The sequence below is a fragment of the Fonsecaea nubica genome (genome assembly GCF_001646965.1).
Source record: "Fonsecaea nubica strain CBS 269.64 chromosome Unknown Scaff166, whole genome shotgun sequence".
Classification (NCBI taxonomy): Eukaryota; Fungi; Ascomycota; class Eurotiomycetes; order Chaetothyriales; family Herpotrichiellaceae; genus Fonsecaea; species Fonsecaea nubica.
The window spans coordinates 1-19,912 of NW_019173839.1; the positions used below are offsets into that span (position 1 = coordinate 1).

A 19,912-nucleotide genomic window follows, 5' to 3' on the forward strand; every position below is an offset into this window, starting at 1 on the left:
GTTAACTACCTCTCCAGAACATGGCCCGACGAGGACACGTAGTTTGCTTTTCCCTGAGACGGCGACGGTTTCGCAGATGGAGGAGGTTTATCCATGGTTATGTACTCGCTCGCTTCTGAGGGGAGGTGAGGTTCAAACAGGCAAGCAGGAGTTAAGAGAGGTCGCTTGTCGTCGTGTCAAAGTTGGGGAGACTCGAGCTTGAGGAGTGTCGAATTGTTTGATTGGAGGGAGAGAGAATATACAGTTGTACCGAGTACAGGTGGATGATAGAGGGGAGGTCGAGGTTACGAGGAGATAACACCGTGGTTGGAATGTGGTCTGTTTGAAGATGAGGAGAGGCGAGAAAGACAGGCGAGCAAAGCCAACAGGGCGCAGTAGGCAGATTCCCCCGCCTGCAAGGCTGAGACTCGACAACATCTGGGGCAAGGCTGGACATCGACAACCCACGATATGCCAGAGTACAAGGTACTTTACCCTCTACACATATTTAGCAAAGTCTTTTTTGTTATTACTTTTTCGAAATCGTCCAAGATCATGGTCTATATTCATGGCCAATGTGTCTGCTAGGTAAGCTCACGCAAGAGAGCTTGTGACCATGACTGAAGATGGGGTGAACTTTTTGGGCTTTCCGCGACTTTCTGCAGATTACATACACTCCCACCAGGAATGTATCCCCCCTTCACGCGCTGATCACTGATGAGATGGCGCCCTCACAAACCCAGCCGCTCACTCGCCATCCTGGCCCCCTTTACGCGGCTCGCGATCTTCTGAAAGGCGACCTCGCGCGCAAAGTCCGGGTTGTTCTTGTGCTTGGGCTTGACGTCGATGCTGAAGGGGCTGAAGCCGCAGTCGTCGGTGGCGCCCAGCTGGTCCGGCGGGATGTACTTGGCCGCCTCGATGAGGGCCTCGCAGACGTGCTCGGCCGTCTCGACTTCCGGGTTGAGCGGGTTGACGACACCGACAAAGGCGACCTGCTTGACACCCCGGGCGTCGCGGCGGATCGTGCGCCCGATCTCCTCGTACACTTTGGTCTTGTTCTTCTCCGACGCCAGCTGGATCAGGAAGTAGCCCGCGTTCATCTGGAACAGCGACGGCAACAGTTCGTGGTAGTCGACGTCGGCCGAGTGAACCGAGTCGCAGTCCCCGCCGGGGCAGGTGTGGATGCCGATGTTCTTGCGTTCTTCGGGTGTGAATCGGTCTGGGGAGTTCATGTCAGTACCACATCAAAAACTTGTATACCAGTCAAAGTGCTGTTGGACAACCTCTCTTTGTGTTCGAGTCTACGGCTAAAAGGACTTTCTTCTCGCCTTGAACATCATAGGTACCAGGCTCTCACTTACCGAGCACCTGGTTGTTCAGTTCAATGAACTTTTGCAACAAATGCTTCCCCGTCCAGGGATTTCTCGTGTCATTCTTCGCGGCCAGTCTACCCTCGGTAAAGTCGATGGACACGCGCTTGGCCCCGGCGGCGAAACAGCCGCGGATGTCCTTTTCGCACTCGGCGACGACGTCCTTCTCAAAGTCCTCGCGCGAGTATCCCTCGACGGATCCGTCGAGCGGGTACAGCAGGTACATCATGGACGGGGCGATGACGGCCTGTTTCATGGCGTGTCCACCAGCCAGGGGCATCGACCGCTTCAGGTTCTCGTAGGCGTACGTCTTGTACCGAAAGGGGCCCTTGACCAAGCGCGGCAGCTGGCGGTGGTGGCCATCCTCGAAGATGGCAAAGTACTGCCCGTCGGCGGCGAGATTCTCCGACAGACCCGTGCCTCCGAGGGTGTCGGTGATGGGGTACGTGGCGAACGAACTCGCCCGCTGCTCGCCGTCGGTGATCAACGCCTCCCCGGTCGCGGCGAGGTTTTTCAACGAGTCCTCGACCGCCCGGTCCTGGGCCTTGACGAGCTCGTCGCGCGTGATGGTGCCGGCGTCGTAGTCGGCAAAGGCCTTTTGGAGGTACGCCGGTCGAGGAAGACTCCCGACGAGTTCGGTGGGGATTGGCATCTTGGATGTTGACTTGTGTCTGTAATCAAGAGTTGTCCTGGAGAAGAGAGAAATACAAAAGGACTTCGAGGAGAGTCGTGAGAATAGAATCGACCGTGTGCTGCTGGCTAGCACCCAAGATTTTCCTTTTTCTTTTCCTTTCCCCGCCCTGGGTTCTCACATGCATGACGCCGTTCATCTCTGTTGACGCCGATTCCGCTGGAGCTTACCATTGGACGAGGGAGAGGAGGAGGTCCCCAGTTCCTCGTGTCCAAAAGTTTGTGAGCCATTCGCACTGTAACCCCCTCCAAGTTGTGTATACGTATACCGGATGGACATGTAGTGTTCTCATGTCAAACTACAAAGTCATGAAGTCTAGGAGAATTCCTGGAGATACAAATCCACTTGTCCCGTCCCACTCCCCACATCCTACACAACCTGACACCAGCCCCGCCTCGATACTACAGAGGAATATTCTATACCCCCTCAAGCCCCTTTTGGCCCAACAGCCTCGTGTTGTGGGGAATTCAGTCATGGTGGTGGTGGTGGTGGTGGGACATGTGGGTTCCCGACAGTGGGTAAATATCCTTCTACGAGTTCTATACGAGGTATACAAGTACCGGGCACGTGTGTATAGACACCTCTCGCTTCCTGAAGACCCTTAATGATTGGATTGAAAATCTGGTAGAAAACCTCTGCTCAAAGCGAGCCCGTTGATTTTATTGTACAGAACATAGTAGACACTCTTTCCCCCAATGCATTTCCATTTAAATTTCCCATTTCACGGGCTGACATACTCTTCAGCACCCGCCCATTTTCCTTGTTCTAATCAGATGCCAGAGACCCAGCCCACGGCTGCCGTTACCATTAACATGCAATAGACCGTCATCCGTTCATTGTTGAACTCCTTCGGCAGAGCATTTGAGCTTGCAAGGCCGCTATTGTGCCGCAGCTCCTTCGCCACGGATTCTCTTCCCTTGCCCACCATTGTCCGTAATCTCGCCATCCTCTCGAGCTCTCTTGTTTCCACCACCGGGAGTAAATTGAGCGGCTTGCGGGTTCAACGCTCCTCGGTTCGGACTATTGGCCCCTCCACCTCGGCCTGTCTGTTGATTACCACCGGTGTGCACATTTGGGCCACCACCGCGGCCGCCTCGGGGTGCTCCACGTCCTCTTGGGATGCCGCTTCCTCGACCACGATTCGATCCACCCCGCGGAATACCAGACTGAAGTTGGTGCATCAAGGCCGCCCCGGGTTGAGGCTGTTTTGCAGGTTCGGATTGACCGGATTGAGCGAGCTGAGCAGGTTGAGCGGCCTTAGGCGGTTGAGCAGATTGAGCAGGACTGGCCTGTGGCGCAGGTTGCGGGGGTGGGTTTGGCTTAGGTTGCTGCGAAGCAGGTTGGGCTGCTGCTTGTTGCTCGGGAGCCGCCTTCTGAGGTTGAGTCGTCTCATCTGCTTTGACAGGGACGTTTGGCTTCGCGCTGCCTTGTGCGGCTGGAGTGGCCGGAGTGGCCGGAGTAGCTGGAAGAGCTGGCGGAGCTGGAGGAGCTGGCCCAGCAGCTGGCTTTGGTGCTGCTGGAGTGCCCGTAGCTGTGGGTTTGGCGTCTTTGGCAACTTGCCATACTTCCCCGACCGGCTTTTCAGGGGTTTCCTCTGCTGCTTTTCTCACCACGTCCAGTTTCGCAGTTGCCAGAGCTGCTCTGTTCTGAGACATGTTAAGTTTGACAGTTCCTCGCTTCTCTGCCAACTGCTCAGCATTTCTGACTTGCTCTTCGATTTTCTTCGCCGACTCTTCGTCGAACTGGAGTTTCTGAGTCTTGAGCTCCTCTTCGTGCTTGCTGGTCATTTCTTGCTTTTCCTGAGCGAGCTTCTCTTCATACTGTTTGATCAAAGCTTCTTTCTCTGTCTCAAACTCGGCCTCCTTCTGCTTGATGACCGCTTCTTTCTCGGCCTTGAGCCGCTCTTCCATGTCCTCAGGCAGTTCCGCAGGAGTCCCTTCGTTCTGGGAGCTCTGGGATGCCGCTAGTTCTTTCCGAATGTTCTCCCTTTCTCTCTCCAATCCCTTGTTGATGTTGTTTCGGACAATGCGTCGCACAATTTCGTTCTTGTTCACGAGTAACTTGACTTTCTCTTCTGACAGAGACAGCAACACCTCGTCAGGAATCTCGCCGTTGGTCACAGGAGCAGGGGCGCCTGTTGGTTCTTCGGACGGCTTCTGCAGCTCGCTGGCAACAGGCACGGACGTAGCTCTGAGCGTCTCAAGTTCCTGTTGGTGCTGAGCATTCAGCTTCGCCGTCAACTCTTCAAGAGCAGCCACTTTCGCTTGCTGGGCTTGTTGCTTAAACTCGGCCAGCCGCTTATTGAGGATGGCCTCATTGGCTGCCACTCTTGATTTGAATCTCTCCTCCTGTGCAGAGTTCAATTCGTCCAGTTCCTTGGTCTTCTCTGCCAACGACTCCTCCAGTTCTTTGATCCTAGCTGCCAGTACGGCTGTGTCGGCGCCAGTTGTACCGCTCACAGCTGAAGCGTCGTCAGTTGCCGCATGTTCGCCATTGACTTGAACTGGTGCCGCTGGAGGAGGTGCTTCAGTGGCTGCGAGTTGTTCCTTCAGTGAATCTAGCTCTGTGTGCAACGCATCTCGTTCGGCCACGAGGGCGTCAAACTCGACCTTTCTCTCGCGTAGAGTATTGTTTTTCTCTTTGAGGACCCCTTTGAACTGCGTCTCCAATCTCGTCTTCAACTCGCCTTTAGCAGAGTCGACTGCTGCCTGTGTGCTCTCGATCTGTGCTTGAAGCGCTGTACGAGCCTCGTCGCGTTCGGCAACTGCCTTGTCGAGCTCTACCCGGACCTCGTCACGCTCTTGCTCGAGGGAGGTCATCTTCTCTCTAAGAGCATCCATTTCGGCAGGGTCGACGCGGTCGTATTTGGAGAGAATATTCTGGGTGCGTTGTTGCCAGTGGTCCCGGTCTTCTTGGCTCAGTTTCAATTCGCCCTCTTTCAACTCCAGTAAGTTCTCCAGCTCAGCAACACGGGCGTGCAAAGACTGAACTTCGCCTTCTAGCTCTTCCACGCGTCGAGTTTTCTCGGCCAATGCTTGAGTGGCTTGCTTTGCTTCTGCTCGCAGCGTAACACTACTTTCGCGGAACAGGTTCAACTCATTCAGAGTCTCGATAAGCTTGTTGTGGCTGAGAGCATTGCGTTCAGCATCGGCCTCAGATCGTCGTTGTTGGTCGAGCTTCAGTCGCGTCTCGTCCAGTTGCGACTGTGCAAAGTCTAGCTGTTGCCGTAGCCTCTTGGCTTCTTGGACCGAGAGCTGGTATTGAACATCGACGATATCCTTCTCCCGCCGGAGGTAGGTAATGACTTCTTGCAGTTTGTCAAGCTCCGCGGAGGGCTGGGCAGGCGCTTCTCCATTCACGTCTTCTGCCAGGGCTGCACGATCACGTTTCAGAGCCGTAATCTGCTGAGTAACGCTTTCAAGTTGGCCGTGTAATAGGCTGTTCTGCTGGGCGAGCTCCTCACGTCGTTTTCTGAGGTCTGCAAGCTCTCTCTCATACCGTTCTCTCATGTCCTCCCAACTGGCCTGTTTCTTCTCAAGATCGGCCTTGGACGTCTCGGCTTGTGTTCGCAGGTCAACCATCTGTAGTTTGAGTTGATTGGCTTCGTCTCTGACAATGTGGAGTGTCTTGGCTGCTTCGGCGTGCTTCAACAGCTCAGTCTCATAGTTTTGTTGAGCTTCTGTGGCAATTTGAGCTTGAATTTTGGAAGCCTCAAGATTGAATTGAGCTTGCTCTGCACTCTTTTCCGCCTCTTCCTTCAGCCGCTCAATCTCGGATTCGAACCCTGCCTTCTGCTCATCGAGTTTTCGACCAAACTCGGCTTGTTCGTCCCGCAGGCGTGACAGTTCTTGATTGGTGGTATTGAGTTCAGCGGAAATATCCTCGATACGTTGCTCGAGATCCTTGATCTTTGCGTCTTTCTCAGCAAGGGCAGCCTCTGTTTCTTCGCGATACTGGTCGTTCGTTTCGCTCAGTTCTTGAAGGCGTTCTTCGCTTGATTGGCTAATGTTCTTGTAGACTTCCACCTGCTCGTTGGCACGTTCAAGTTCCGAAACCTTGAGCTCAAGATCACGCTTGAGTTCCGACACTTCCACAGCAAGTTCTTGTTCCTTGCTCAAAGCATTGTCCTCGGGACCGCTTGCCTCTGTCGTAGGTTCTGCGGGCTTGCTCAGCACCTCCAAGCGCTCTTCAGCAGACCGGAGTTCCACCGTGAGCTCATCAACCCTGGCTTGCAAATGGTCTCTAGCCGTCTTTGCCGATGCCAATTCCTCCTTCGTCGTGCTCAGGCTGGTAACGAGGTCATCGATTCGCTTCTGCGCTTGTTCATGCTCATATTCCCGTCGTAGAGCAGTCTTCTTGGTTCCTTCGATTTCGTCATTGAGCTTTCTCTTGGTCGACTGAAGTTCTGACTCTAGTGACTCAATTTGGGATTGCAGTCGACGTCGTGTTTCGGAATCTGCCTGCTCACGCTCATTGATGATTGTCTGCAGACTTGCGTTGAGCTTATCCAGTCGGCTTCGCTCGTTTCGCAAAGATTCATTATCCTCGATCAGCCGACGTTCGACGCTCTTCCACAAGTCTTTTTCTGCCTTCAAATTCGCTGAATCGCGGCGCAGGCTGTCCAGAAGATTACGCGCCTCAACAAGCTCTTCAGCAACTTGCTGGGTCCTGAGCTCATTTTTGGTAGCATTTTCCATGGCGATGTATGACCGCTTCTGGACCTCACTGTTTTCGTTCTTCAGAGAGTTATAATTAGCTTGTAGCATTTCATATCGCTGGTTTGCAGCCGTCAATTGCCCGACAGTCCGACTGATTTCGGTTTGCAGCTGAGAGTTCTTCCTGCTCAGCTCGGCGACCTGATTTTTGAGGGCAGTGTGGTCAGTCGAGGCTTCCTGTCGATACGAATCGAAATGATGTTGAAGATCTTTGAGTAGCTTGGCGTAGTCGGATTCGCCGCCAGTCACTGAGCCTGCTGGAGACTCTCCACTGGGGACTGGCAACGATCGGGAGAAGTCGTTCGGTTGAACCTGGCTAGGCAAGTGACCTCGCCTAGTCAGCATGTTCCGGAACATGTCTCTTTCCTTGACGAAGCTCTTGGTCTGGGCAACCATGGTCCTCAGTTCGTCCTGGTATGAGGCAATTTGTGCGCGAGCCTGTTCTAGTTCGCGACTGAGAGCATGATTCTGTTGTTCTCGATCCTTCGCTTCGTTGCTCTCTAATTCGCTAACTAGATTTCGGATCGTCTTCAGCTGATTCTCATTCTGTTGCTGCAGTTCGGTGATGTTTCTGAAGACAATGAGTCGTTGGTTGATTAGTTGCTGATTTTCGGAGAGATTTGCCATGTCCTGCGACATTGCTGCCTCACTCTGTCTCTCCAACTCCTCAAAATCTTCTCGAGTGAGGGCTTCGCCTCGTTCGCGCACATATTGCTCGACGAGAAGGTACCGAATTTCTGAACCCTTGTCTCGAAGCTGTTGAGCCAGAACTTCGACCTCGCGTGATTTGCTCTCAAGTTGGCCTCGGCAGTTCCTCAACTCCTTCACGGTGGTATCTCGCTCAGCGTTTGTCTTGTCGACAATCGCGGACATCTCGATAACTTCGCTCTGCAATCGAGCGTGGTCAGCGCGTAGCTCTTCAATTTCAGGCTTGTTGTTTTCCAGTTCGTCGACCATAGCGTCAAGGTTCTCCTGCAACTGCTCTCTAGCACGCTTCTCGCTGGCTAGTTCAGCTTCAAGCTTCTTGTACTCCGAGAAAAGTTGAGTCATGGTCATCTGGGACTTTCCTCTCGATACGGATGCTGGAGAGAAAATACCGCTGGGGGTTCCAGGTCGAAGCGGTGTCGTGATGCCTGAGCCGTTCGTTGCACGTTGAGGAGTGCTCTGTCTTGCCGTTCGAGCCTGCTCCAGTTCACTTGACATCTGTTGCAGAGACTCCTCGAGTTCGGCCACACGATGTTCAGCAGCGACCCGGTCGTTGTGCTCGGTTTCGATCTCGGCGCGGATGGTGCCAATCTCTTCAGCAGCCTCCTCGCGGACTTCCTCCAAAGCAGCAGAGAGCTCTTGGACGCGCTGTTTAGCTGTCTCGGCAGAAGCCGCTTGCAGCTCAGCCAGACGGTTCACGCTCTCCAGTTCCACTCTGAACGCATCCTCGGCGGATATCTTTTCTTCTCGCAGCTTCTGCATTTCCTCCAACGTTTCTTCAAACCTGGCTGTCTGCTCCTCCAGGCGTTGTTTGAGCGAAGTCTCGGAGCGTCTCAGAGTTTCAGCTTCAGATATGTACTGCTCATTCAACCTTGAGAGTTCTGAGATCCGTGCATTCTTTTCCTTCCGGAAGTTGGTGTGCTCTTCGGCCTTGATCTTCCGCTCAGTCTCCAGCCATTCATTGTTTTTCTTGAGCATTTCAACTTCTTGCTGGAGTGACTGCTCTTTGAATTTCGCACTCGCAACGGTCGCATTTGCGGACTGCACCTGCAGCTCCAATTGGTTGATTTCTTTTCTGAATTCGGCAATCCTTGAATGCTGCGTCGAAAGGTCCTCGGAAAGATTCTCGTACGCGGCATTCTTAGCTTCGAGCAAAGCCAAGGTGTCCCTGTTGGACGCTTCTAGGGAGGAGATACGTGAAGTGAGGGTATTGATTTCGGAACTCTCATTTGCTTTGGCAGCACGGTATTGCTCGAGTTCAGTCTCCAATCTTGAACGTGTATTTTCTGTGATATACATGTCAGCAAGTCTCGCAAGAGACAGTGAGAATTATCATCATCGTACCCGAAGTTTGCAACTCGACGCGAAGTTTACTTGACTCCGCAAGGGCCTTGTCGCGCGAGTTTTGTAAAACTTTTGCCTTGGACTCACTTGTACGAACAACGGTTTCGAGTTCGATTTCGAGTTTGACCTTTTGAGACTTGGTCTGCTCAAACTCTTTCACCTTGGCCTCAATCGCGCGAAGAAGGGCAGTGACGAGCTCGGGCGTTGGCTGAGTGATGAGGGACGTGAGGGACGTTTCAGGGAGCGAGGAGAAGGCAGAGATGCCCCGAACGTCCACTTCGGCTGCCATCGTGATGATGGAGGGTTTGAAGAGTCGTAATTGTTTCGTCAAGGGCGGAGGAGGGACAGATGAAGTATAAGTGAAGAATGCGCCCACCACAAGCGCAACTTCAGGGTGAGATGAAAGTCACTTCGGCCCGTCTCACCATGGCGCAAGAAGCTGCTTGCGCAAGCGACGGATAAGAAGAAGAGAGGGAGCGAACGTGGTGAATGGTGAGAGGTGGAATGTTGCAGGGCAAGATGAAATTGGAGATGCACGAGAATGAATCTCTAAACAGACAGAAGGCGGGCGGCGCGGGCAACTGAAAGAACGTGACTTGGGGGCTTTCCCACGGATCTCCTTGTAGGCGTTCGGCTAGCCTGCAGGAGCCTAGTTATGTAAGCCTACTGGCCCAATCGTTTCCGTAGTAGCACCTGGGGCGTCCAGACTCGCTTTACCTGCCACCCCACTTCTCACCACGCCTATCAAATCCGTTTAACTCACATGCATGACTTAACAGCCACGGAGAGGATCTCGCATGCTTGATCAGCCTTCTTCAACTTCATCGCTCATTCATATGATCAGTCATCTTCGACAGGCTCCCTCGCTCTGTCACCTGCTCGCTACTTCGAAATGAGATAGATTCTCTACCGCAAACGGAAGCGGATCCTTTGACTAGGCCTCCCTTTCCCTCCCTCCCTCACGCACGCACGCACGCACCCACCCGCACGCTCATTCCGCCGCAACCAGGGGGAATCACCAAACAAAGAGAAGCACATTCGCACTCTGAATAGCCTCAGCCACCGAATATGACATCCTTCTACGCACCACCTGTGACCGATCCGGCGGGGACAGATGTGCGCACCAACGCTGTGTACGCCGTTGGCCGCTTGCGCGAAAAGTTCCCCGAGCGCATCTCCGCCTCTGACCTGATCACCTTTGTCTTGCCCGTCCAGAGACGGGATGAGACCACTGTCCAGCATTTCCTGGCTGTCCTCAACGCCAACTCAAAAGTCACATATGACAAGGAAACAGACAGCTTCCTGTTCAAGCCGGAGCACAACATCACCGATGCCGACTCCCTACTCCAGTTCCTGCAGAAGCAGGAGACGGCGATGGGGATCCAGGTGTCGAAACTGAAGGATGGCTGGGCTGATGTTGAAGACGCCATCGACAAACTCGAGACCGAGCACCGATTGCTCGTAACTCGCAACAAGAAGGACCACCACCCGCGAATGGTCTGGATCGACGACCCTACCCTCCACGCGCCGTTAGATCAAGAGTTCAAGGACCTTTGGAACCAGATCCCGTTGCCGAGCGTCGAGGACACAATCAAAGAGCTTCGTAAGATGAATCACAAGTCTACGGGAGAGCCGGCTCGGACAGATCTGGCAGCGAAACCTAAGAAGGAGAAGAGGAAGGTCCGCAGAGGTCAGAAGATCACGAACGTGCACATGCAGGGTCTATTTAGGGATTACTCGGAGAAGAAGCCAGAGGTGAAGAAATAAGCAGGGACGGTGGCGTTATCATCTTGGTGGTGTTGTGCGATAACTGCACCATGATAATCTGTGCATGCTGATGTTGGGTTTTCTGCCCTTCTTTCCATGCAATGTGCACCTTTTGAGCGCGTCGCCACTCCCGGTGCTGGCCGACCACCAGATCTTATGCTCTCAACCCAGAACAGTTTCTCTTGCATCCACAAAAGTCACGGCGCTATCAGGCTGGCGTTTTCGAGCTGGATAGGGAGCGGGCTTGCGGACCTGGGCCTTTGAAGCAGGGAAAATTGAGGACAACCGAAAAAAGGATACCCCCAAAATATATCAACCAGCTTTTTAATTAGCGCCTTATAGAGCACGGAATCATAAAGGTGTTGGCAAATAACAGAGAAGTTTTGTACCATTTTCAGAACAGTCAAAGTGTTCCATGCCCACACATGAGTAAATCCATTCATGGCGTAGCAGACCATACCATACCATGCACATATCAAGATATCAAGGTATCATATTCGGTGATATTTTCCCCTGGACGCCGTGCAGGTAAGGCAGTAAGGTAAGTACATACATACATACATACACAGACGTTAACGGTGTGAGTGAGGCATCATCATCCGTCATGCCCGTCCCACTTGACCGCCGTCTTGAAACAATGAACATTGAACATTCGAATATTTGGAACAGGCCGTGTGTGTATAACTAACCCCCAAAAGTCAAAGGCTAACCAAACATCCAAACAAGAATTCATCAGACAGACTGGACGGTCCGTCAGCTTTTCGGCTCGACGTTGACACTGACGTCGACCATGCCCTCTTCTCTGAAGCGCGAGATGCTCCGACTCCGATCTCCGTTGACGCTGCGCTGGTCGACGCTCAAGGCGCGTGTTCTTGACCCCTGGACCTCGCTTTGGCTGGTGAGACTGGCCCCGCGTTCCTGGCCCATCGGTACCGCCGGGTTGTAGTAGCTCGCGGCCTCGCCTTGCGCTTGCGCGGGAAGTCCTCCGGTACTGTTGGTGGCTTCCTCGTACCGGGGAGGCGGGGCAGAGAAACTGGCGACGCTGGCCGGTCGTTGCAGGTTCAGGTTGTTATCGTACCCGAAGCCGTCCTGCGTGGAGCCGACGCCGCCGTGGTCAGAGGCGTTGGGGTCCCACATGACGATGGCTGGTGCTTCTGCATTGCCCAGCAGGGACTGGTTTTGGTCGGCCGTGGCGGTATAACCCCCACCACTACCGGCGCCATATTTCAAGGGATCGGTTGCTGGCGTGCCAGTTGTGGGGTTGTTGGATGTTGCAGATCGGAGGTTGATCGACCCATTTGCGGCTCTGTTGCGACGGAGTCGAAGGCGTCTGAAGACGAAGAAGCCAACAATGAGCCCAACGATGATAACTGTTATCACTATTCCAATAATTGCCGCTATCGGGATTCCGCTCCCTTTACCTGGGCCTCTGTCGTCGCCGAAATCGCCTGGGCCACCATTCCCACCAAAGCCTTGTCGAGGGAAGAGATTTGACACGGCGGGTGCCATTGAGTCTGTTGCTCAATTCAACGAGCAAACAATTCTTTCTGCTGAATTCTTCGGCACAAGCTTTTGCGATTTAGAACTTGGTGGTGTAAGTCTGTACCAAGTGAACTGAGAGAAGCGCCTGTTGCAATGCGGATTGAAAGCTGAGCTCTAGAGTCGGTGCTGGGATGATGCTGTGTGGTGCACTAGTTGAACTCAGTTGAAAGACAAATAGCCGAGACAATGTAGCCAAAGTAGAAGCGAAGAAATGCTGCAGGAGACAAGAGCGTGTACTCCTAACTCCTATGTACGTACATATGTTATCGGTAGGCAGTCAAAGGAGAGAAGAGCTAAAGGGAGGGGAGGAGGAGAGTGAGAGACAGCGGCCGAACACGAGGCTCCTTATTTGGTCGCGAGAAATAGATACCACGGCAAGACAAGCCTCCAAAGATGTGTCCGACTCTTCCACGTGAGACTCAGCCGAGCTCCAGCGGAACTCACGAAAACAGCAAACCAGAAAGGCAAAAGCAAGGTGCAAGTAATAGGAATGAAGAAGAGAGAAGAACCATGTTCGGAGAGCGGAGGGGGCCTTAGGATCCAAATCCTAAGCAAATCCCAGGCTCGACTATTTTATTCGGGCACATGCAACATGTCCGGCTTAGCGTGAGGCTGAGACTGGGGGCGATGCGATTTGGTGATAGCGGCTGCTGAAAGCGACACCATCGGCCTTGTCGAGGCGTCCGTCGAAGATGCGGGTTGGCGCAGAGGAGAGACGAGCGCCTGAAGAGGTACGAGGACATTATTGAACCTGGCTGAAGAGAAGCCTTGGTGGCCTCTTTGCTATCTTGGAAGGTTAGCCAGGGTCCAAATCTGACTGATTGTTTTTTCGCCTGCATTCGGGGGGCGACGTGGATTTCTGAAGACGAGGTTGATCCCAGGGGAGGCAACCACAAAAATTGGCAAAATCCGACACAATTACCCCCCAAGCCTGCGCCTTGCCGCCCGGGGGATGGAGATGTACGAGTCCTCCTAGTCAGAGTGGTTCCAGCCCTGTTATGGAAGGATCGAGCGAGATTGATTCTTGGACAGTCCAAGCTCGAGTCACTTCACGAGGTGAATACCCTGCGGGTTGTGACAGTCATCTGTATAGTTTTGTTGGGCGAAATTTCATTCCGAGTACTAGCAGTATTGGACGAGGAGCAAAACATGGGGAAGCGTCACCAGCGTGAGTTGCAATGATACTCGTATCGTATTAGCCCGTGATGGATGCGACGATGCTATTAAGTGCTGAGGTGAGAAGAGACCGAGAGACCGAGACACAGAAAATGCATGGGAGGAAAAGCGTGTACCTAACAAGCAGGTCAAGCGGCTTGACGTCATCCACAACCTGGCCTCATTTTGTGCTGGATTTATTACTGTGTGACTGGTTGAAGCTGCGCTGCGCATGAGGTTGTCGGTCCCATAAGTTCAGTACATTGCAATCATTCATTGTACGCGATCTTATCTTCATTCCATGTCTAGCAATACGCTCGTGATTCTCATATTCAAAATTCTTCATCAATGATGGCCATTTACCCCGTTGGTCACATGCCCGTTGCCATTCCTCACCGTCTTCTCCTTCTGCACATAGTCGACCAGGTCTTCGATCGTACAAACCTTCAATCCCCACTTGCGACCGAACTCTAGACACGCATCGCGTCTCATCATACCGGGCTCGCGCATGGCCGCTTGTCCCGAGACAGGCTCTCCGTCATGGACCATTTCGCAGATGACGCCGACTAGGGGCTTGCCCGCTAGGCGACAGAACTCGACCGCTGCTTCGGTGTGGCCCGTTCTCTCCAGGACACCTCCGTCCCTGGCGCGAAGCGGGAAAACATGGCCGGGTCGGCGGAAACTGTCGACGGTGGCTTTCTTGCTGGCAAGGGTGCGGCAGGTCAAGGCACGATCGTGGGCTGAAATGCCGGTGGTGACACTCTCGTCATTCGAGTCAATCGAAATGGTATAGGCCGTACGGTTGGGGTCTTCGTTGTCCACCACCATCTGCGGGAGTGCCAGCTCAACAGCGAGTTGAGAGGTGATGGGAGCACAGATCAGACCGCTGGTGTAGCGGACCATGAAGGCCATCTTTTCGGTAGTGAGATCCTCGGCGGCGATGATCAGATCACCTTCATTCTCGCGATCCTGGGAGTCAAGTACCACAATGAACTCGCCGTTGCGGAACGCCTCGATGGTAGACTCGATGGAGTCGAAGCCCTTGGGCAAATTGCTGGGGGGCTGCATATTTCGTGGGACCTTGGTGAAGCGAGTTTGGCGACTGTAGGAGGCAGTAATGAGCTTTTATGTTCTCGTGAGCAGTCTGTGCTCTTCTTTCCTGTGTGTTTTTACTCCTGTGAAAATGTTCTCCTGTCTTTGCGACGTTCCCTCTCTTGGCTTTCCTGCAGCGAAACAAGGGCCACCAGACAGTGCCTGGGACAGCACTAAATATCCCAAGCGATTAAGTAGATGTAACAGTCCTCCTCCTCACAACCTCTGCAAAAGGCTGATTGTCGAGGGCTCTGAACTTTTCCTCTTCTTTTTTCTTTTGTTGTTGGTGCAGTCCTTCGTAGACCGAGGCCCGCAAATCCAAGAGTCCGAGACGGGGCGCAAAAATAACGGTCGGTCTTTTCTCTTGTTTCTCTTTTCTTCTTCTTTTAAGACACGGCAATAGATACAATAGACTCCGCACACTGGTTTTTTCTTGTCGGATTGGCAGGCCGACGTCCTGTAGATAGTTAGAAAATAAAAAAAAGCACCGGGGGTATCCTTGGTGGGTTTCGTTCACGGAGGCAGCATCGAGAGAGGTTTGAGGGAGGGAGAGGGAGGGAGGGGGGTGTGGGAAGTCTCGGAATGATATACTGGCGGCGCCGCTGGCTGGCAAAACTTCTGGAGAAAGTCGAGAACAACCAAACGCCCACGTCCGGGCAGATGGGTCAGCCTAGAGGCCGTGGCGGTCGCTAATACCGCGGTCCATTTGTCATGTGCCCGTCAAGAATTGGTCAGAAATCTTCAAGCGATGGTTGTCTTGGTTCGCAGTAGTAGCAAGTCAGCGCAGTCAGTGGTACAGACTTTTGGGGGATGAGGAGTTTTGCCTCGGCCGGAAACACTCGGGCGAGATGCTTCTGGCGCAAAAGCCAAAATGCGAGCGAAAGAGAGAGTAAAGCAACTCTGGTGACATCCAAGTCACCCAGTCAAGTCCTTAGCAATGGCATTGTTCATGGTCTGGCACTCTGGGCACCTGCGGGACCGCTTTTCTTTCAAGAACCGAATAGTGTCTTGGTCATACAACTCCAAGACGCCCAAAGCAAGCAATGCCTTCCGCTGAGAAGCCCCTCCCATTCATTATTCTACCTGAATGCGCTGCCTCCAGTCGTATATTCATAGCCTCGTGCCAAATCAACAAGGGTGTCTATCCATCGCTTGGGCTTGAAAACGAGTCCATACCCATCATTTCGTCCGCAGCACCGAATCAGTCGGCAAAAACGTCGATTTTCCGACCTCTTGGACCTTTCGATGGTGTCTCGACCTCGGTAATGTCCTCTTCGGCCGGTTCTCGAATGGAGTCTGAATCCCGCGCATAAGAGAAGAACCGTCCATCTCTCACTCGCTGCCAGATCTGTGCCATAAAATTGGACTCATTCAATTCGGTCGCAGGTGCACCCGCCTTGTTTGGTATCACAATGATTGTGTCTGCCTCATCTGAAGGCAGCGCTCCCTGCATGTCCCTGTCTGCAGGACTGTTGGGTAAAGTTGGGTTGTCCAGATAGTTATTTATAAATATCTCCCTCTTCAGTTTGCTCCCGGATCGAACCCCTGGTGTGAAAGGCGAGAAAGCAGGCCGCTTTGGTGTCCTTCGCTGAAAACCTCGGACGGGTGTCTGGTCGTTGGCCCTTTCAGCAGTGGTAGGAGGGCCAGGCGTCAAAGGAGAAAATGGTGGGCGGATAGGCGATCTTCGCTTGCTCGGACTTACAACGCCGGCCTCATCCTCTGTCCCTGTCCGATGCGGACACGTGAAAGGTGAAATTCGGGCTCTATTCGCCTGTGCAAGAGGTGAAAGTATTCCTCGCCATGGGTACTCGGAAGGTATGGTAGCTTTCTTTGGAGCAGGCGTGTTCTTCCAAGGGGTGCCGGAAGAGGCTTGTCTGGCTTTTGCAGGACGAGGGATGTCCACAGATATCTTCGTCTTCTTCTGAGGTCTATTCTCCTTCCCATCACATTCTTCCACGGACTTTCGTTTTCTTTTGGGTTGCTGCGACTTCGTCACTGCCAGATCGATCTCGCCTTGTCGGAGCCATAGATCATGTCGGCGTCTCTTCAGATCGTCCACCCAATCGTCGCAGTCCATTGCGATAAAGTCGTCGATGATGCCGTCCCACACACTCTCTGCTGGCCGAGTTCGATTGACAAAGATCACCCTTCCTTTGTTATTCTTGTGTGAATGAACAGCTTTTGCAAATTCCCGCACAATCTTCTGGAGCCCGAACACTTTCAGCGATGTTCCCATGATGATCAACACGTCAGGTTGACAGCTGGCGTCGAAAGGGATCAGGGGTGTGAGCAAAGTGTTAGAAGGATGATCTTCTCCATAGAGGACAATGTTCGGTCGAAGTGCGCCCACCGCAAGACCTCTTTTGCCGCTCGCTTGTCTTTCGTCACTCTTGTCTCTGCATCTTGGGCAGTCCGCCGCGGCTCCTTCCATATAGATCTCGGTCTGCTCGTCGGTCCAGGGATACTGGGTTGAACACATGGTGCACCGTAGCTTTTCCAAGTCACCATGCAGTTGCACGACTTCGCACCCTCCATCGAAGTCGGTACCGGCTGTTAACGTAGGACGCGGAGCCCCGTAGTGCTTCTTCATGAACCTGCGTTTGTTTCCTTTCCCGCGTGCTAGGTCTGTCACAAGCCCTTCTCTTAGCTCGAGACCATCGATGTTCTGGGTATAGCACCTCATCAACCGGCCACCGTCGCGCAGTACTCTGACGAATTTGTGGACGGAGCTCGTGGACCGTACCTCGTCGCGGATCTTTTGTCGGAGCGAAGCGATAAAGTGGTAGAACATTGTGGCGGATTCAGCATGCTGGAACACTCGGGAATCAAACAAATCCTGACCCTTGAGCCTTGACGACGGACTCGACGATACTCTTCTGCTTTTTGATTGAGACGAAGAACCATCCTCAGCCATGAGGTCTCTAAATCGGGTGTGGGTGGGAGTGGACGGCTCGGATGATGGTGGTGTTGGGAGCATGGTCTGCCCGGGGATCATGTTGTAGAGTCCATCTTTGGATCGAAAGTCCTTTGCACAGTTAATACCACACTAAACAAAAGCAGCATCGATACGCACGGGAATGCCGCAGCTGGTACTGATGCCTGCGCCCGTCACGAGCAAGATCTTGTGCGAACCAGCCAGACAGTCTGCAATCTCTTGCAGGGCGCGGTCGTCCTCGCATGTCACTTCTCGAAGTCCCATCCTGTTGGACGTGATGTCGCGCTGTTGTATTGCTGGATTGTCTCACAGTTTGGGATTGGACGCGTCGAGTACTTCAAACAATGAGGTGACAGAAGACAAAGGACAAGTCGGAGGACGCTCGCCAAGTACTGGTAGTGAAATATGTAGTCCAGAAGTTGAAGCTGCCGCTTAGACTCCCGATACTCCGTGCACTTCGCGTCACCACCCACGCGTCAGTCGCGTGCTTAGGCCGGGGAAATGGCGTTGCTGTTTAGGACAAAGAAGACATTGTTTCCTCTTCTAACTCCTCTTTTGTCTGTATAGAGTGCATCAGGTGTCTTGCCATAAATGTCGTGAATCAGAGTGGTGTCAGTCAATTGGGTGTTCAATGGGGAGCTCCATGTTGTTTACAGGCCGAGGCGGTGAATTTCCCGGGTTGGAAGTTTGACGATCCGCCCCTAAAACTAAGCTTTGGTGGCTTTCCACCAACCTTTAGCCATTGAGATCATCTGGTGTCCACTATTATTACAGGGGCCAAGGTACAACAGGAGTTTGACTCCCACCCCTTCCACAACAAAGATGTACACATGTATGAAGCCTCGTGTCAGCCTTGGTCACTCTCAGGCTCTAGTCTCCTCCTCTTCGGTGCGGGCTCAGCAACCGATGCGCTCTCCAAAACCCGTGTTCTCTTATGTCGCTCCCATTCTGCCTCGTATTCCACAGACCATCCCAGACAGTCTTCAACAGCCTTTCTCAGCACGCGCGGTCGACTTCCCAACTCTACGGATGATTCTTCCTTTATGCCTTTCTCCTCTTGAGCTTCCTGGGGCCTGATCAGGGACAACAACCGTGATTCTTCCTGCCTCCGGGCTTCTCGGTCCATTTCTTCCAGGTAGTCATCTTGCTCTTGTTCGAGAAGCTGGATTCGCCTCTCCCTCGGCATCCGCGAGGTTGGATGCTCCTCGGACGATGAACCATAGTCCTGTCTATTAGGATTATCTACCTCTGCACCTTCACTTGCTGCATCAGAGTCGCTATTCTCCGCAGAAGACTGCTCATCGTCATCGGAGCCAGAGTCGTCAAGATTGTCGCTCACAAGATCTTCTGCATCTGAGGTCTCGTCCAATGTTGAATCGCTTCTCCTTGAAGTGGTCGATGTTCTTGAGTCTGACCTATTCCTGGAGCGAGATGACAACATTTCCTCTACTTTCTCGTACGACATGGCGGTCTTTGCATCGACTCCTCTTCGATGTGCGTCGTCCACGACTCTCAGACCGTTTCTCCTTGCCAACCCAATCCAGAAGGTGTCGCAGTCCTTTGTGACCCCCAACACATCCAGAGCTGCATGCACGTCTTCAGATCTCACGAGTTCTCCAGGTTGGTAGTCTTTCGACGCGGCAGCGCGGATGCGAGACTTGGCAATGAAAAGAGCCGACTGTATCAACCGACATGCAAGATTCACAGTCAAATCGTAGAATAGAGTTACACTGTCCAGGGTCAGAGCTGGCCGTTCATCCTCTTCGTCTATATTTTGCCATGAGTCTGGGCTATCAGCATCTCTGTTCATGAAGAAACATTCGCTCAGTTCGAGAAACGTCGAGAGCCGAAAAGCTCGGATTGCTCTGTCCGAAATTGGCGCAGGTGTTTCATCAGACTCTTGGCTGCTAGTGTTGTTAGATGTTGTAAATTCGTCGCTTTTCCGATCCAGCTCTGCCGCCAGCTCGTGATCAATGAACCACAAGTCATTGCGGTTTTGGCCAACGGTAGCATCGTACTGTTCTTGAAACGCTGACAAAGCAGCCGCGGCCGTGTCAAGGACAGCCTCACATCGACGGCCGATCTCAATAGCAGCGGGGATGTCTGCGTGGGAGATGTTTTTAGGTTGTGCCTCAAACAGCTGGCGGTCGGTGTCCTGGCCTCGCAGGTTGTCCAAGTATGCTTTGATCTCAACCTCGGACTTTGTTGCCACCAACGTCGAGAGAGCCTTCAAATCATGCCGGCCTTTCCGACCCAGCGCGTCGTACAACCTAGCTTTCTCGTCAGGTTGCCAAAGGACCGCCCCAAGCTGAGTTGGCGGTAGATCCCCAGCGACATCGCCTTTGTCCTCAGTGCCAAATGTCTCCTTGAATACGTCGAGATACTGGTCCCGGTAGTGTTTGCGAAGTCGTTCCCATTTTCGATAGTGGAACGCGAGCGGAGCAGACGCATCCTTGGACGTTTCGAGTGGCATAACGTGGGCATCTCTAGGTGCCTGATCATCTACATGGGCAGCTTCTGACGAGGGATTGTTGACGTCCGCAGGGTCGCCAGTCTCATCCGGGCTGTCGTCGAGATCCATGCTTGACCCGCTTCCTCCAGGTCATATGGCGTGACA

At 53.1% G+C, this 19,912-nt stretch overlaps 7 protein-coding genes across 7 annotated transcripts; 1 reads left to right on the forward strand and 6 right to left on the reverse strand.

Moving 5' to 3' along the window:
- Window positions 1-710: 710 nt before the first annotated feature.
- Window positions 711-2,001, reverse strand: AYO20_11561 (hypothetical protein; the record flags this gene model as incomplete). The annotated part of the gene is made up of 2 exons (XM_022649808.1): window positions 711-1,198; window positions 1,341-2,001. 2 exons carry the CDS (start codon window positions 1,999-2,001, stop codon window positions 711-713), a joined length of 1,149 nt encoding a protein of 382 aa, XP_022494208.1.
- A 917-nt stretch (window positions 2,002-2,918) lies between these two features.
- On the reverse strand, window positions 2,919-9,093 carry AYO20_11562 (hypothetical protein; the record flags this gene model as incomplete). The annotated part of the gene is made up of 2 exons (XM_022649809.1): window positions 2,919-8,746; window positions 8,805-9,093. The coding sequence occupies 2 exons, from the start codon at window positions 9,091-9,093 to the stop codon at window positions 2,919-2,921; spliced, it is 6,117 nt and encodes a 2,038-aa protein (XP_022494209.1).
- Window positions 9,094-9,872: 779 nt separating this feature from the next.
- Window positions 9,873-10,571, forward strand: AYO20_11563 (hypothetical protein; the record flags this gene model as incomplete). Its single annotated transcript, XM_022649810.1, has 1 exon — window positions 9,873-10,571. The coding sequence occupies one exon, from the start codon at window positions 9,873-9,875 to the stop codon at window positions 10,569-10,571; it is 699 nt and encodes a 232-aa protein (XP_022494210.1).
- A 753-nt stretch (window positions 10,572-11,324) lies between these two features.
- Window positions 11,325-12,080, reverse strand: AYO20_11564 (hypothetical protein; the record flags this gene model as incomplete). The annotated part of the gene is made up of 1 exon (XM_022649811.1): window positions 11,325-12,080. One exon carries the CDS (start codon window positions 12,078-12,080, stop codon window positions 11,325-11,327), a length of 756 nt encoding a protein of 251 aa, XP_022494211.1.
- A 1,533-nt stretch (window positions 12,081-13,613) lies between these two features.
- AYO20_11565 (3,4-dihydroxy-2-butanone-4-phosphate synthase) lies at window positions 13,614-14,336 on the reverse strand (the record flags this gene model as incomplete). The annotated part of the gene is made up of 1 exon (XM_022649812.1): window positions 13,614-14,336. One exon carries the CDS (start codon window positions 14,334-14,336, stop codon window positions 13,614-13,616), a length of 723 nt encoding a protein of 240 aa, XP_022494212.1.
- A 1,225-nt stretch (window positions 14,337-15,561) lies between these two features.
- AYO20_11566 (hypothetical protein) lies at window positions 15,562-17,559 on the reverse strand (the record flags this gene model as incomplete). The annotated part of the gene is made up of 2 exons (XM_022649813.1): window positions 15,562-17,385; window positions 17,434-17,559. The coding sequence occupies 2 exons, from the start codon at window positions 17,557-17,559 to the stop codon at window positions 15,562-15,564; spliced, it is 1,950 nt and encodes a 649-aa protein (XP_022494213.1).
- A 583-nt stretch (window positions 17,560-18,142) lies between these two features.
- Window positions 18,143-19,876, reverse strand: AYO20_11567 (hypothetical protein; the record flags this gene model as incomplete). The annotated part of the gene is made up of 1 exon (XM_022649814.1): window positions 18,143-19,876. The coding sequence occupies one exon, from the start codon at window positions 19,874-19,876 to the stop codon at window positions 18,143-18,145; it is 1,734 nt and encodes a 577-aa protein (XP_022494214.1).
- Window positions 19,877-19,912: the final 36 nt, after the last annotated feature.